The 18,633-nt window shown below is 42.2% G+C and overlaps 1 protein-coding gene across 2 annotated transcripts in view; it reads right to left on the reverse strand.

Annotated features, from left to right (window-relative positions):
• Positions 1–18,633, reverse strand: part of SYNE1 (spectrin repeat containing nuclear envelope protein 1) — a 994,076-nt gene that overhangs the window by 53,226 nt on the left and 922,217 nt on the right. For both annotated transcript variants that reach the window (XM_033936910.1, XM_033936909.1), the window contains one exon: positions 13,964–14,175. In XM_033936910.1, coding sequence (XP_033792801.1) covers positions 13,964–14,175 — 212 coding nt within the window. The remainder of the gene's footprint in view (positions 1–13,963; positions 14,176–18,633) is intronic.

Genomic DNA, 18,633 nt, shown 5'->3' on the forward strand with positions numbered 1-18,633 from the left:
CCATTGCTTTCAGTGGAAGTAGAACCCGGATGTCTCAGTCTGTTGTCCTTTTTCTGGAGCCATATGGTAACCCTAGATAAAAGGGAATAAGTGAGAAGAAAGAGGGAGATGATGGTATACATGGATAAATGGGAAAAGAAGGGAAGACACGGAAAAGCAGATTTTGAGAAGAAAGAAGAAAAATGTAAGAAAGTTGAATGTTAAAAGTTAATGTCAAAGATGGATGTAGGGTTAATGCAACGTTGCATTAACCCTATTTATTGGTATACTGTTTCTTATCTCCTTTGGTTTATTTATGTAACCCAGATCTATTTAATGATGGATGTAGGGCAGAAAGGGAGGAAGGAGAGAAAAACAGCAAATAGATAAGAAGGCACTGAAAACACACTTAAGAGCACAGACAGAAGGAAGAGGGTTTTGTTTGTGTATATTAGTATATTTAGTTTATGGTCCTGTATTTGCTTAGGGGTTATCTATGTTCTGAATAGGCCAGGTGTTCTGATAGGAATGAATGTTGAGAAGCATACAGTGTAGGTTTTTTGTGGTTAACCATTATGTATTGTTAATAAGAGTATATTGTGTGTATATATATAAAAAAATGAACAGAAAAATGACATTATAATTTTTACTATTATTATGGGGGTGGGGTCTGAGGCAGAGCATTTTTGAGCACCCCTAATCATTTTGAAAAGTTGGCTCCTATGGGCCAACTCATACAAAAATTATAACTCCCATCTTCAATTCCCTTTTAACAACCCTCTCTGCAGCATATACATTAAAGAATATACATGTAGGTCCCAACTTACTAATATTTTTTTAAAGTCAAATCTTTTTATTTAAAGAAACATAAGAAAAACAGAAACATACAGCAAAATAAATAAATAAGCAACAATGAGAGCAGCAACAGAGCGACACGACACATATGATGTTACAAGAAGATGGTACAATTCGCAACATCAACAGGAATTATAATATAATATGATGATATGTGATATATGTGATATATGTGATATACAGGCAGATCAAGCAACAAAGTCACAGTAGTATTGTAATGAAGACCAGATGTCATGAAATGATCTTTGGGATCCTCTACACTCAGCCAATCGTGATTCATATTTATAACACAAAAGTACCATATTCCACCACTGAGTCGATGGGATTGGTGAGGTACATTTCCAATGAAGAAGAATTGTCTTAATGGCTAGACCCATAAGTATATCATATAGAACAGAACATGGGCGAGAGAGTGGAGGATCCAACAAGGCAGATCGAAGTATTATCTGGCAATAAGTCATCTTCGGAGATAGAGAGAAAATTCGACCAATAATGGCCCCTACTTCAGACCAAAATGTGGAGGCAATATGACAATCAAAGAGCATATGCTGGAAAGTTCCCAGATGGGTCTTGCATCGCCAACATTTGTTAGAAGCAGTTGGGGAAGCTCGGTGATGTTTGACAGGTGTCCAGATTGATTTATGAAGAACAAAAAATAAAGATTGTCTGAGGGACGCCGAGTGTATCGGTCTGTTACAGTAACTCCACATCTGCAGCCAGTGTTGATCGGATACATGAAGATTAAGATCCTGGGACCACTGTCGCTGGATCGATAGAGAAGTATCTGAATCAGCACTTTGTAGTATATCATAAATCCTTGACATCAAATGAGGTTTAGTGCTCCATGTAGTTAGTAATTTGGTCGTAGGAAAAGATCTCCCCTGCAGACTCTCTAAAGTAGATCCAAATGCTGCATATATACTGTGACGCAGTTGGAGGTATCTGTAAGCCTGATGAGAAGGTAAGTTATACTTGTGCTGTAGTTGAGTGAAGGACATTAAGGTGTTCTTGATCAGAATGTCTCGTAAATACCATATACCTGCATTGATCCATGACGTCCAATGCACCATATTAGATCCAATAACAATGTTAGGGTTACCCCAAATATTAGAAAAAATAGTGGTATATATTGGATGTTTTAGAGTAAAACCCAAGGCCAGAACTGCTTTTTGGGTGGTGTGCAAAACCTCCCATTTGGTAAAACATGGAAGAGTTTTAGAATAGATGGCTTCATGTAAGGTATATGGTAACACTAGGTCTCTCTCTAACTGGTACCAGTAAGGTGCAATAGCACTGGTGGGAGATATAGTCCATATGCTAGCACCCCTCAAGATTGCTGCCGTAGCATATCGACTATATTGAGGAAAATTGACTCCTCCCAGGGAATATGGTTTTTTGAGGGTGGACAGAGCTATACGGGAGGGCTTTCCAGCCCATAAAAACTTAGTCAAGATACGGTCGATCTGTTTGAATAAGGTAAGTGGGATCGGCAATGGTAACATTTGAAGCACGTATAATATTTGGGGAGTCACCATCATTCGTATGGTCTCCAATCTACCCCACCACGTCAAGTGTAAAGGGGACCACTGTTGACATATGGTGTGAAGCTTAGAGATCAGGAGTTTGCTATTGTGAACAACCGTATCTTGCCAAGTATTGCAAAATTGAATTCCTAGATATTTAAGAGTCGTGGAACACCACGTAAGACCATACGGTGCAATCATATCTTGAGTACAGTATATGTTCAGAGGTAACACTTCAGTCTTATCCCAGTTAATGGTATATCCTGAAAGGCGACCAAAACTGGAGAGAAGATCGAGTATCGCCGGCAATGAATCAGTAGGGTTGGATACATACAAGAGTACGTCGTCAGCAAAGGCCGATAAACGCACTTCATTGGGTCCCATCATTATACCTGTGAAGGCTGGTTCAGAATCCAGTCTGCGCAACAAGGGTTCCAGGGCCAGATTGAATAGGAGGGGCGACAAAGGACATCCTTGTCTAGTTCCCCTAAATAAGGAGAAATAGGAAGAAAGATAACCATCCACATTCAATCTGGCCCTAGGATTTGTATAGAGTATATGGATCATATCTATGAAATCCCGACCCAATTGAAACCATCTCAGCGTGTAAAATAAGTATTTCCATTCCACATAATCAAAAGCTTTTTCAGCGTCCAAAGACATCACGCATGTCGGAGTGGTAGTATTGCGAGCAGCCTGCAATATATGACAAAAAACTCTAGAATTATCTGCTGTCAGTCTACCCTTTACAAAGCCACATTGAGTAGGATGTATAAGCAAAGGGAGGACAGTAGCAAGTCTGTCTGCAAGAAGTTTTGCATATATTTTACAATCATAATTGAGTAGTGATATGGGTCTATAATTTTTTGGAAGCATGGGGTCACGCCCCGGTTTGGGGAAAACTACTATATCTGCTTCAACAAAAGTACCTCCACCTGAGTTGTTATCCAGAAAATTAGAGTATAAGGCGGATAGTTTAGGAATCACAGTTTTCTTAAAGACTTTATAAAATCCCAGGGGGAACCCATCTCCGCCCGGCGCCTTGCCAGATTTTAAACCGTCAATGGCCTCACCAATCTCCGCTTCAGTTATCTGATTGTTTAACTTTTCTAATAGCTGAGTTGGTAAAGCAGGAGGAGATATATCCTTGAAAAAATCGTCAAAATCATCCTCAGAAGGATCTACACCCGAATTATATAAGTGCTCATAAAAAGACCTAAAAGAGTTTGTTATGTCATTTGGATTTGTAATAATAGATGCCGCTGGTTTAAGAGCCCTAATGCGGCCTGCTCTTTTCTTTTGCTTAAGGTAATTGGCTAACAATTTACCCGCTTTGTTGCGATGTTCATAGTAAAGGGCTCCCTCTTTCACCAGCAGTACACCAGCTCGTTCTGATAATATGGAGTTATACTGAAATTTAAGCTTGCACAGCCGAAGTAAAGCAGGAGCAGAGGGAGACACGTGATATTCAGTCTCTAATTGTTTTATTTGAGTGTCTAGATTAGTGAGTTCACTTTTTCTTTTTTTGTTTAAATGCGCTGAATATCCTATAATTCGACCTCTCAGAAATGCTTTATAAGCATCCCATATAATGTGAAATGATAATTCCCGGGTATCATTATGTGTAAAGTATTCCGTCGTCCAATTATCAACCTGGGATATAAAGTCTGTATCTGAAAGCAAGGCCGCATTAAGGCGCCAGACCGGCTTGGGAGGCGAAGAAGCTGTTAAAGAAAAAGAGACAATGACACCCGAATGGTCAGAGAGTGGGCATGAAACGATGGATGAAGAACGTACACTATCTAATAGAGAATGAGACAAGAGATAATAATCTAGTCTCATGGCAGAGGCGTGAGGTGCAGACCAAAAAGTATATTCAAGATCCTTTGGATGATAAAGGCGCCAAACATCCCTTAGTCCATAGGAGTAGATAATGTGTTTGAGGATAGAAACCGTAGGAGGAGGACGGTAAGTAGATTGGGATCTCCTATCTAGATGAGCATCAAGTACTATATTCCAGTCCCCACCCATAATATAGTGGTCAGTGGATATTGTGGCTAGTTCTTTAGCTAAAGAATTAAAAAAGTCTGAGTCAGGTATATTAGGACCATATACAGTGAAGAAAGTATATCGGACTGTATTAATTTCTAGGGTAACTGTAACCCAGCGTCCCTGTGAATCATGAGATGAGTGTATAACCGAGTAATTAAGACGTTTGGACAATAATATGGCCACCCCCCCCCTTAGATTTTACTGCAGGGGAAAAGAAACATTGTGAAACCCAATCACGCTTTAGTTTAGCTGATTCAATTGAATTCAATTTAGTTTCTTGCAGAAAGACTATCTGTGCTGAATGATGTTTACAGTACAGTAATGTTTTTTTTCGTTTGATAGGATGATTGAGACCTTTAATGTTTAAAGATAATACCTTACATGAAGCCATCAAAAACTATCAGGGAAGCAGAGATGAGAAGCACAAGAAAATCAGACATAAATGAACCGTGGCTTATGCTGCAGATGTGGAGTTGCAGCAGACTCAGCAGCAGTATCTGCATGGCTTTGATGCTATGAATCTTATGCCAAATACATGTCAAAGTCGTATTCCACTGTTTAGATTTGGAACCAGATCTAAAAATAGAAAGAAAAAGAAAAACCCCATGCACTCCCACATACAAAAAACCCCTCCACCCTCCCCCACACATACCAACTCCCACCCACCCACAAGACAAAAGCCTTGTAATCAACCCGCCCAAAAGGCGACCCGAAGGCCTGCGGAGGGGAAGAGGCACATCAACAACATGAAGGCTCAGAGTCCTCTCACCCCCCCAGCGATCCCCTTATAAAATGATGAGGCAACAGTAAACAGCAATGGTGTAAACACAGCACCTACAGCCACTATAACTGGGCTAACATGAAACAGAACAATTAGTTAACCCCAAGCAAATACAGCATTATATGCAGTCACACTAAGCAGTTACATGAGTAGAGACTTTATAGAGCAATAGTATCAGGTATCCATACGCAGGAGTTCTTCTTGCTCCTTCAAAAATTTATCCACTTCAGCCGGATCCGTGTATGTTTTGGTTCTGTTTTGAAAAGTAATTTTAAAGCGTGCAGGAGCCAAAAGCCCATAACGGGCCTCCAACGCACGCAGACGAGGGCGCATGGCTAAGAATTTTCGGCGTCTCTCTGCCGTGTCTTTGGTGTAATCCGCTGAGATATATATCGACTGACCCTGCCATTCCACTTTCTTTATGGATCGCATTTTATCCAGGATCATTGCAACATGGGGAAAACGCAACAGTTTTAGAACCATCGGGCGTGCACGCTGGGAGCCCGAGGGCATCTTAGTCGGTACTCTGTGGGCTCTCTCCACCTCTAAAGCCCGATCAAATTTAAGGGAGAGTACCTTGGGAAGCCAGTCCTCAAAGAATTTGCATGCATCCGACCCTTCTGTACCTTCATGCAAGCCGTTGACCCGAAGGTTCTGTCTCCTGCCACGGTTCCCAAGGTCTTCCAGCAGGTTCTCCAGCGCGCGCACGGCTCGGCGATCCATCTTTTGATTAGTGGCGACTTCTTCTATGACCTGGGTTTTGCGTTCCAGAGCGAGCAATCTGGTATCCATAGCCGAAAACCGCTCAGTCAAATTAATTATTTCGTGCTTGATATCTTTAATGTCATCTTTACTCTCTGACATCATATTCGATATGAGTTGTAATTGCTCTGAGACGGTCAGGTCAGGATCGCCACGTGGTCGGGCCGCATCTCCCTTTGTAGGCGTTGGTGGGTCCTGTTTAGGCCTTTTTACACCCGAAGTGCCGGCAAAGGCAGCCTCAATTTTACCCTGTTTAGGCTGAGGCATCGTTTTGTTGCAAATGCAGCAGTTTGCAATCAGGAAAAATTGTTGGTTTTGTGCTGTGTATCGGGATCGCTAGCGGGAGCTCGGGACCTAAGCCTCCATCTTGTTCGGGCTCTCTAGCGCCCCCCCCCAACTTACTAATATGATTTACATCTGCTTTCCCCTGATTAAGGGTAAGACAAGTGCTAGGGATCATTGAAACCATTTTGATACTGGCACTGGATGGGGCAGGAGCAGAGAGGATGTTGCCCCTGCACCCGGGCCACTAGAAATGCCTCCAGATAAGTCCCAGAGGTGGGTAGGTGTTGGAGGTAGGTACGGGTAAAAATTGCCATGTAGGGTTAGGCTCACTGGAGGGTGAGAGCTGAGGAGGATAAATCCTCTTTAGGAAGTATGATGGGGGAGATGTACTCATGGAGGATGGCGGATAGTCTTGCCAAGGGAAAGAAAATGTGATGAAGGTTTGTCAACTGGTGAGCTTTGTGGTCATTGCTCCATATGTAGGCTTACAAAAATTGTGCCAGTGCTTTTCACTTGTAGAACTGTTAAATTGATTTTCCCCTATATAGCCAGCACTTTAACCTACATATGGAACACCTAACCAACATGTTTATCCTTGGGAGTTTTATGTCAGTTATACATGGGACCTACTATATACACACACCTGCAGTTCTAAAATGATGCCTGAAAATTAGGGTCAACTTCCATGTGTATTTTTTGGGATAGAAGAACTATCTAAAATGTGCCTATATATATATCTTTAATTCAGATTTATTAAATTTCATAGTTCTTTGGGTAAATGGCTATTGCCATAGTAACCACTAACAGTGCACAAAATCAAATTTGGAATGCTAGCACTTATTTGGTAAAGTGAGCTAATCTCTGAACTAAACTAATGCTGACTCATAGAATGCACCATTCTAATGTAACACAGACATTAAGGGGATAATTTTAAATCATTATTTTTGAGAATAACACTATGGTTTATGAGCAGAAAAGGTCAGTATAAAATTGGTTGCACTATATGTAGGAAAACATTTTTGGGTAGTATAGTTTTGTACACTAGAGCAGTGATTCCCAACCCTGTCCTGGAGGAACACCAGGCCAATCGGGTTTTCAGGCTAGCCCTAATGAATATGCATGAGAGAGATTTGCATATGATGGAAGTGATAGGCATGCAAATTTGCTTCATGCATATTCATTAGGGCTAGCCTGAAAACCCAATTGGCCTGGTGTTCCTCCAGGACAGGGTTGGGAACCACTGCACTAGAGAATGATATGGGTATAGGGACATACAGTAAATCATGGTAAATGAAATAAAAAAATAAATAAAAAAAAATTACTGCAGATGCAAAACTTTTTTTTACTGCTCCTTGGGAACAGTAAAAAGCCTAGTTCCTGCAATAAAAAACCAAAACAAAACAACTACAATTACTGTTGATTACTACTTCCATGGGTCCAGCACCTCATTCCATTCTCTTTGCTCCTACCCCTGTCCCACAGGTTTAGCAATGGCATCTCTGCATCTTCCTCCCCCATTCTGCTGTTGTGCCTCTACCGTATATTTTTGATCCACCTGACACAAACTCCCACAGGCCTGCTTCGAGGCCTTTAGTCTTGTGGGTTCCACTTTCTGATTTAACTTCCTGTTTTGTGAAGGCAGGACTTGGCAGACCCTGAAGCAGACCTGTAGGAATTGCTGTTGAGTGGCTCAATAATATGAAGGCGGGGGGAGGGAGGGGATAACGGAAGGAAGGTAGAGAGGTGCTGGACAAGTGAAGGAAAGGATAAGAGAAATATTGAACCAAAGGGCTGAAAGAAGAGGGAGTCAAATACTGAACACACAGTGGCATAAGAACATAAGAATTGCCGCTGCTGGGTCAGACCAGTGGTCCATCGTGCCCAGCAGTCCACTCCCATGGCAGTTCCCAGGTCAAAGACCAGTGCCCTAACTGAGTCCAGCCTTACCTGTGTACATTCTGGTTCAGCAGAAAGGGAGGGCAGGTGAGTCAGATGTGAGGGAGGGGATGGTATTGAAAAGAGAGGGAGAATGGCAGGATTGGCTGGGGTCAGAGAGGGGAGGAAGAGAGGGGAAAAGATGAACATAGGGAGGAATACAGTACAGAAGCAGAGGGGAGATGGTGAGCATGGAGGGGAGTATAGGGAGAGGAACACAAAGGGAAGATGCTGCATGGGACTGGTATGTGGACACAGAAGGGCAATGCCAGACATGAAAGGGGGGTATACAGACACAGAGGGAAGATGTTAGACATGGGGAGAATAAGAAAACAGAAGGGAGATGTTTGATACAGGGTGGAGGATAAGGAAGTGGTTATGATAGATATGGAGATATGGACACAGGGAGAAGCTGGACAGGGAAGTATAGGAACACAGAGAAGGGAGGTGCTGAATATGTAGAAAGACAGGGACACAGATGGAAAATGATGATGAGCATGGAAAAAGAAGAAATGTCAAATGCACAGGAGACCCTGGTGAGTGAGTTAAGAGAAGAGAGAGGGAAACAGAAACCAGAGCTGGGACCATGATTTGAAAAATAAAATGACTTTATTTTCTATTTCTTGATTAGAACATATCAGATTTGAAAAGTGTGTCCTAGCAGAGCTGGTGTTAGACATGGCTTGGGCCCTCGGCAGAAATACTCCAAAGCCCACTACCAGGCTGTGCCTTCTTCATCTTCCAGCAGGCTTAGGGATCTCTCTGCCCTATTTATACTTCACTAGAACCATCTCTGGCATATGCAATCTTTATATTTTGCACAATATGGGAGGAAATGCATCTCTTTCTATTTCTTTGGGATTTTGGTTTAATTTATGTTTATCATTTGTGGTCAGCTATTCTTAATTTGGAATTTGTGTTCTGTGTATGTGACCAAGGTATTCTGTTAGCATGAATTTTCAATGTAGCTTTCTGTAGTAATGTGGCTTGTTTAGTGTTCCCAATAGTGAAGGGGGAGGAGGAAGGAGAGATGGGGGGTTTGTTGATCCTTGTTCTGTATTATTTTGTGATTTATAACTACAGCTGTACAGAATATTGTTCCTTTTAATACTTTAATAAAAAATGTAAATATAAAAGCATAACTGTTCCAGACTTGTGAAAATGGGATTAGACCGAGCTTGTGGTGATGGGGTGGGGACAGGGACAAACTTTGTCCCATTGTCATTCTCTATTGTATACTCTTTATCCACAGTGAGCAGTCCTGGTTTGGGACTGAACTCTTGAGCATACTTTCAAAATACAAAAGTATACACATAACTTCTTGAGAAAAGTGCACATTCAATAGCACTATTTTCCTATGGAAAGTAAGCATGTCCTTTCCCTTTGAAAATTAGTTTATCCTTCTGCATCTCTGTCAATGATTAAATTAGAATCTTCACTTTTATGGGATCTATATTAAATGGAATCTATAAAAGCTGACAAGTCTTCTAATACTATTTCTATGCATCTCATAACATTATCCTTGATCACAATGAATAATTATTAGTCAAAATGCTGTATCCCCCTCTTTCTTATAAGGTCACCTAAAGTTAGGTGCCAATTGAGCATATTAGTTATAAAGCAGGTAAAAGAAAAAGAACGGGATTTGTTATACTAATCTAATCTAATCTAAAACTTAGATTTATATACCGAGTCATTTCTTAAAGTTAAGAACTTGATTCGGTTCACATAAATTAGATTACAAAAAAAGGAATCCACCAGCACTTGTTGGAACTATTACCTAAAAAAACGCTTAAACAAATCAGTTTTTCAGATTTTACAGAACAGTACAAAGCCAAGATGGCAGTTCGTTTCATATCGCTGTTAATAGATATGGAAAGGAACAGGAAATTTTACTGACAGACTATTATTTTTAAGGATGGAAAAGAGAGCTTATACACTTGAAGATTTCATAGTGCTTAAGGATAGAGAAATCAAAGGAGCAAAAAAAATCCATGTAAGATTTTAAAAACCATGCAGGCACATTTAAATTGAACTCTCAATTCAAAGGGAAGCAATGAAGTTTCTTCAACAAAGTGACACATGATTGAACTGATTGAACTTCTTTTTACCCAAGATCAATCAGGCTGCAGTATTTTGAAACAACTATAGTTGTTTCTTATTTCTTTTACTTAATCCCACATAGATAGAATTGCAGTATTCCATCTGTGCCGGAATGATAGCTTGAACCATTACAGCAAAATGATATTGATGAAACAAATGGCAAACTTTTCTCAAAGCATGAAGTCTAAAAAAAAAATTTTTGCACAATGATTTACCTGATATTTAAATGAGAGCGAGGAATCTAAGGCAACACCCAGTATTTTGGAAGATGACTCAGCATTCAAAATATCACCAGAATTAAGGGTAACAGAAGATGCTCGAGTCCTAGTGACTTGATGAATTACAGATCTAAAACGAGATTGGTTTTGTGTTAGTCCAGTAAGGTCCTCCAGGGTCATCCCCATGGTATTTTTCAGCTTGCCCAGTCATCTGATTGCAGGTTGCCCTCTTCACCTGGTTCTTTCAATCTTCCCAAACATAATGTCCTTTTCCAACCAGCATCAATATCTATATAGCTCTGTAAAAACAGCGTGCAGTGGGACTCAACCTCCTGTCTTACAATAATCTCATTTTCTTCTCTTTTGGCTGCCCTGATTCAAACCACTGGAAATTCAACCCAGACTATTATACAGCGCAGGCTATATTTCTCTCTGACAGAGCACGGCATAAGGAATTGTATGCTGTTCTACAGGAAAGAAGATTATTGAGGTAAGAAAGTCTAGTGCAGGACAAATGAGCCTGCAACAAACACCAAAAGCCACATCGGCTTGTGCTGACACATCCACTCTGTAAAACTTTGTAAAGGTATGAAGAGCTGACCATGTGGCTGCCCTGGATTCTGACCAATAAAAAGCTATACTTCTGAAAAAGTGAGCAATCAGGGCAACTGGCAGTTTGTTTACCATAGCCAGTATATGCTGAGGAGATTGCCATGCAAATCCATCAGGATATAGAAGCCTTGGAGACCGATCTTCCCCAACGATTAGAGCTGGATAAGACAAATAGATGGTCTGAAAGCCTAAATTCATTTGTCAGATCATGAGAGCAGGGAAGAATCCTCCCCACAACCAGCAACTGCAAAACTTTGCCCTGTTTCTTTTTGCCTGTGGGCTGAAAAGCAGGTAGCCTTACTTCCTGATTAACATGAAATGCCAAAACCACCTTCGGTAGAAAGGAAGGTATTGCACGTAATGATACTCATGCTTCTGTGAATCTGAGGAAAAGCTTTCTGCATGATAATGCCTGAAATCGAACACCCTCCGAGCTGAAGTAATTATGACCAAAAACACCATATTTACAGTCAGATCCATGAGAGACACTTCTGATAAAGGTTCATACAGAGCCTTGGTGAGGGCCCTTAATAAGATATTAACAATGTATATCAGAAATGGTTGCCTTACTGGAGGGTTGCGCCTCAGAGCTCCCTCCAGGAACCTTAAAAATCTGGATGAGAGGTTAAAGGAACTCGATCTTCTCTAGCCTAGAAGCAAGAAAGACTAGCTACTTGAATTTTAAGAGATCCAATTGCCAAGCCCTTCTTCTCCAATCCTTCCTATAGGAACAAGAGGACCTCAGGAAGGATCCAACTTAAAAGCTTTCCAGGCTATAGCATAAGCCGCCACTATTGCTGGCTTTCTAGAATGGAGGAGAGTCAAAATCACCATCTCTGAATATAATTTCTGTGCTAAGGTTGCACACTCAATAGCCAAGCTGTAAAATGAAGCATTCTGGATTGTCTAATACTATGGACCCTGAGATAGAATGCCATGGTGCAGCAGTAGTCTGAGGCTGCTGTCTCGCTGCAAGTGGACCAAATCCACATACTGTAGGTGAAGCGGCCATTCTGGGGCTACGAGAACTACCAGTCCCTGATGGGTTGATATTCTGCGAATGACTTAGCCTATCACTGGCCATGGTGGGAACTCGTACAGCAGTTCTCTTGCTACATGACAGTATCTATTTGAATGCTTCCTGATTCAAATCTTCGACTGAAAAACCGAGGGGCTTTCTTGTCCACTGATGCCTAGCTATTGGCCTTACACTTGGTTACCCTTGCAATGAGCACCCCAGCCACAGAGACTGGCATCCATCGTTAGTATCACCCATGAGTTTATGTGGAGAGGAAGACTAATGCCTTCTGGAGTCTGATTGAGGAGACCAATTTGCCAGCAGTGAACTCTGCAAGGGCGCAGATATTCTCTTGTCATGGAATCACCTCTATGGTCTCTATCATGGATTCCCAGCACCCGCAGGTAATGGCAAGCCATAGGAACCGGCTTCGTCAAGATGTCTAGGAGCTTTAGCTTGCATGGCTCTGGAAGAAACATTCGGTCTTCTGCCATGTTGAACAGGATTCCCAGATACTCCAGACACTGGGATGGTTCCTTCTCAACTCACTTGTAGAAGTTAAGACTGAAGAGAGAGTGCCCTACCCAGTGAGACAAGGAGGAAAAGCTGAAAAAAATGATCGATGTGTTCTACAATCCAACTCACAGTTGGGGTACACAACTCATTTGTATGGAATCGTATGCTGATTGAACAGGAAATGCCCAAGAGCTGACATCTGATCATTAACTCAGCACGGTTTATATCTGTTCAGCAGCTGCCTATTGCAACTACATGGATACGTTCTGGCACTGACACTGCCTCTGTACCTCCCCTAACCTTTTTATACTGACAATATCTGTCCCTAGTTAGTTAAATAGCTCATTATTCCCTGCCTATGGCTGATTGATTACAAAGAAATGCATATTGGTACAAGATCCTTGGTATGTGTCACGTCAGGATATAAACTTGTATTGATAAATCTTGCACTGGTATTAGATCCCTAATATGTGCAGTTAGGATAAAAACTTGTATCAAAATACAGTGGAACCTTGGTTTACGAGCATAGTTCTTTCCAGAAGTATGCTCGTAAACCAAATTGCTCGTATATCAAAGCGAGTTTCCCCATAGGAAGTAAGGGAAACTCGCTTTGATCCATTCCACCTCCTCCCACCTCCCCCCCGAGGCTACCGGCGCTGCTCCATTCCCCCCCCACCTTGAGGCCACCGATGTTGCTCCATACCCCCCCCTCCCGTGATCCGGCATCCCCCCCGAGCACCAAAATGAAATCCCTTACCCCGATTGGGCACCGGCACCATCACCAACGCACAGGACATGCCGGTGCTGGTGCCGGAAGATCCTCCCTCTTCTGGGCTGGACTCGCAAACCGGTGCACTCGTAAACCGAGGTTTGACTGTAACTTGTACAGTAACTAACCTGTTAACTGTATATTATGTATGTTAACCTGTAACCCATCCTGGGCTTTTTAGGGAGAACGGGATAGAAAATGAATTAAATAAACAAACAAACAAACATAGTTTAAAAAAAAATATCAGGACAAGTGAGTCATGTGTTTGCAACCTGCTGGTGAATGCATGACTTGCTTTGATAATTGGGTAATATGAGAAGACCATCACTTTGTAATACATGATCAAGAGTGCATCAAATATCTCTCTAGCTCTGCTTAAGTCACCCAAAAATTACCATCATAGCAGCAGCAGCCGCACAGATTAAAAAAGTTAAAGATAATCATCCCTATGCCATATCATTTGAAAGCATCATTGGAAGAGAAATAAGGCACTGGTATGAATTCAAGAGTCTTGGAGGATGAAAACTGAAAGAATCCCCAAAGGACACCACCCACCTTTAGCTTTTTGATTCTTAGCTCAATGGTCTGGATGTCTGTGCTAAGGTCCAACCGGCGGAGTTGTTCCAGCTCCTCCTCCGTCTCTCCCAGCCAGTCCCAAATATTGTTCAGGTCAGAGATGAACTGCTGCCACTGCTGCAGATTCTGCTTCATCCTCAGCTCCTTGTTCAGAGCTTGGGCCTGGATCAATTCCCAGCGTTCAATCACTCCTAGTAAGATAAAGCAAGGTTTTACAGGGCCCTGTGCCCGGTGTCACACACTCTAAACCAGGGGTGTCCAACCTTTTGGCTTCCCTGGGCCGCATTGGCAAAAAAAAATGTTTCTGGGGCCACACAAACGCTGCAGCAAGACAGAGTGGGAGCCAGCAAGACGGTACACACCCGGGGGCAGCAGAGGAAAGCACTGCATCGCCCTCGACCGGGGCCGCAGGTTGGACACCCCTGCTCTAAACTCATCCTAGCATACAGTACATTAGATAATAAAGAACTAGACTCTTCATTATATTTCTCTACTGTTGCAGCTGCACAGTTGAATGGTAATTTAATCATGTAAGGATCAATGTTCCAAGCGATTTAACTGGCTAGAAATGGCTCCTGGCCAGTTAAATTGCTTGTTCAGGGCTACCCGCTCATTTTCAGTGGCACTTAACCAGTTGTACCACTGAAAATGTCTGGTTATCACCCATCTCAATACTGGTTATTTTAGGGGTATTCCGGGGAAGGAGTCAGCACTTGACCAGTCTGTTAAATGCTGATATTTTTGCATTTAATCGGCCAAGGTAACTGCATAAATAGGACTGCATAAAAGTTGGTTTTATCTTTATGTGGCTAGCCATAGCTGGTTAAGTGTTGTATATCGCACCCAACCGACTACGGTTTAGCCGTCTCCGTAAATTTAGAAATTCAGTGCTGGAACCCCTACATGACCAGGAGCTGAATTTCCAGGCAAAATGCTGGTGGCGGTCAGTAAAACTCTGAGTGCTGCTGGCTGAATATCAATCTTTTTCCTTTTATAAGATTTCAAGAAAATTTAGACTCACTACAGAACTTTCAAATCTTATACAGCATCCATGTTGGAAAGCCAACTACCTCAGGCACCCGCCCCTCCTCACATGCCTAGAAATACGATCTTAATATCTTTGTAGGGGATCTGACTCAGGGACTTCGAGGCAAAATTACACTATTTGCCGATGACGCTAAACTATGCAACATTGTGGGCAAGGCAACAGAACCTGACAGAACAACCAGACCCAATACTATGGAGCAGGACCTGCTTGTATTAGAAAAATGGTCCAGTACTTGGCAACTAAACTTTAATGTCAAGAAATGTAAAGTAATTTATCTTGGGAGCAGAAATCCATGCAATACATACACCTTGAATGGTGAAAACTTAACAAGAACTACTGCAGAAAGGGACTTGGGAGTTCTCATCTGGGAAGATATGAAAGCTGCTAATCAGGTGGAGAAAGCTTCAGCAAAGGCAAGACAAATGCTGGGCTGCATCAAAAGGAGCTTTATCAGCCGAAAGCTGGAAGTCATACTACCGTTATACAGATCTATGGTGAGACCTCACCTGTGTCCAATTTTGGAGGCCACATTATCAAAAGGATGTGAAGAGATTGGAGTCGATACAGAGAATGGCCACTAGGATGGTCTCAGGATTTAAAGATATCCCATATGAAGAACGCCTGATCAGACTGCGCTTATATTCTCTCGAGGAGCGCAGAGAAAGGGAGGACATGATAGAAACATTGAAATACATCACGGGTCACATCCAAGTGGAGGAGGAAATCTTTTCTCTAAAGGGTCCCATGGCGACAAGAGGGCATCCACTAAAACTTTAAGGGAGGAAGATTTCATGGTGACACCAGGAAATACTTCTTCACCGAACGGGTGATTGATCGATGGAATGATCTTCCAAGCCAGGTGGTCGAGGCCAGTAGCGTGCACGACTTCAAGAGTCGATGGGACAAACAGGTGGGAGTACTACAGAGTTATGCTCAAACGATAGATACTCCAGGGAAGAAGGGTTCTTGAGTAGGCAGACTAGTTGGGCCGTCGGCCCTTTTCTGCCGTCATACTCTATGTTTCTATGTTTCATATTTGTTTACTTTAGCATCTCCCTTTAGTTGTTCTGCATAAAGGAGAAGGCTGAAAAAGGTTCTGACTCTTACTGAAATGGACTTCATGATCTGCTTTTTCTTCCTTTTGCCCATCTACTGACTTCTCTCTTCTCTCCTACAGCTCTCAAAATGATTGTGTTCAGCAAACAGAAGTTGTTATAGATATTGGAAAGAAAATATGTACTCTGTCCTTCCTGCAAGGTCCCTGACTATTTAGCTTCACTCTTTTATATGTGCTGTCCCTATCACCAGGCCAGAAATCTAAAAACATGATGGCAGATTAAGGCCAAATGGCCCATCTAATCTGCCCATCCGCAGTGACCATTATCTCTTTCTCTCTCCGAGAAATCCCATGTGCCTATCCCAGACCCTTTTGAATTCAGACACAGTCTCTGTCTCCACCATCTATTCTGGGAGACTGTTCCATGCATTTGCCACCCTTTCTATAAAAAAGTATTTCCTTAGATTACTCCGGTGCCTATCACCTCTTAACCTCATCCTATGCCCTCTCATTGCAGAGTTTACTTTCAAATGAAAGAGGCTCGACTCATGCGCATTTACATTACATAGGTATTTAAACGTCTCTATCATATCTCCCCTCTCCCACCTTTCCTCAAAAGTATACAGATTGAGACAAAATATGGACCAGCACCAGAACCTGGGAATCATCCTTACTGTTTGTTCAGTATTTTACCTTATTATGTAACATGTTTTTGCTATTATTTTATCCTCTTTGAGGGCTATTTTATAAAGCACTTTCTACACATACAAAATAACTCTTATAAAATTGTGTATTGTCTGTAGACATAACTGGCAGAGTTATAAAATGGTACACATATGACTTCTGACCCATTATCTTCTTCACACTCATCTCCATGCCAACCCCTCCCCACCTCCTTCCACTCCTGGTATGCTAGCAACTTCCTATTCTCTCACTCTTCTCCACCCCTATGGTCCAGCAGCTCCCCGTCCAGCAATTTCATATCCTCCTGCCCCCTCCCTCTGTGGTAACTCAGTATCTCCCCCTCTCCTTCCCTTGTGGCCCAGTATCATTCTGCTCTCTCTCTGTTTCCCTCCAACATATCAGTTCAGTATCTTTTTTTACCATTCTCTTTTTTCTCTATCCATGAACCAGCAGCTTTCTATCTCCCTTCCTTCTGGTAACCCAGAAATTCCCCTTTCTTGCTCCCCTTCCTTTGAAGCCCAGCATCTTCCTGTTCTCCATTTCCCTCTATCTCCCTCCTTCTCACAGTCTAAAATCTCTGTTTTCTCCTATCCACTCTCCCAGTCCTTCTCTTCCCTACCCCTAACTTGCTTCTGCTACCACCAACTAAAAAAAAATAGTAGGTGTGTACTGAAGCTCTGATGCATTACTGCCTATAGGTAACAGGAAGTTGCATTGGAAGGGGCGGATTTGCCTTGGAGAAGCAGCACATGCATTGGCTTCAAGGTACTGTATTAATTTTACCTTGTATCAGAGATTTTAACCTGCCTGCAGTCCTACTAAATCTTGGACTGACAGGCTCAGTGGCCCAACTGTACCGATGCACAGTTGGCCCAGTGAGTTGTAACACCCTCCTGCAAGGAACTTGGACCAGTGATATTCAACACATTCAAACTGTTCAGAGCTTGGCTATAAAGTTAGTGATCTGAAACAACAACAACAAAAAAAATCAATCATGCTACCCCACGTCTAAGGGAAGAATACCGATTCACAGTATTCCATAGGATCTCTTATAAAATCATTTTACTGACATATAAGGTATACCACGCTGGATCCCCTTTATATTTATCATGCTTGTTAATACCCTTCTAGAAATCTCTAATCCTTACAGCATAACTACTGTAATGCACTGTACAAGGGGGTGACGGGACAAAAGCGCACCGGACAAAGCCGTGCTTACATTTCAGCCCAGACAATTGGGCATAAGACTCCAGCGCGCCGCTGTAAAAGTTAATTTTAAAGAGCTCCGATGGGGCGAACCCCCCCCCCACACTTTAATTCATACTGCTCACACTGCCGTTGGGGGTGGGTAGGGGTGCATCCCGCCACATTATACAGAAAACTTAACTTTTTCCTACAAAATCAGGAAAAAGTTAAGTTTCATCTATAATGGGGGGTTCCAACCCCCCAACCCTCCCAACGGCAGCGCAAACACTGTTAACTAAACTGGGGGGGGGGGTTCTCCCCTCACACCCCCTCTTGGAGCTCTTTAAAATTAACTTTTCCGGCGGCACGCAATTGTCTGGGCTCAAATGTCGGCGCGGCTTTGTCTCGTGCGCGAATGACTGTGAACCGTACAAGGGTATATGTCAAAAGATATCTGTCGGTTACAAATGATTCAAAACACTGCCATAAAAATTATTGCAAATAAGAAAAAATTTGATCATGTCACGTTAAAATCTGCTCACTGGTTACCAATTCCATGTTATACTACTTATAAAATAGCACTTCTTTCCTTTAAATCTCTAGATTCCAAAGAACCGGCTTTTATTCATAAATTTCTAATCCTGCATGAACCAACTCGAGTGTTAAGATCCTCAT

Source organism: Geotrypetes seraphini, chromosome 3, assembly GCF_902459505.1.
Source record: "Geotrypetes seraphini chromosome 3, aGeoSer1.1, whole genome shotgun sequence".
In the NCBI taxonomy this organism is placed as follows: Eukaryota; Metazoa; Chordata; class Amphibia; order Gymnophiona; family Dermophiidae; genus Geotrypetes; species Geotrypetes seraphini.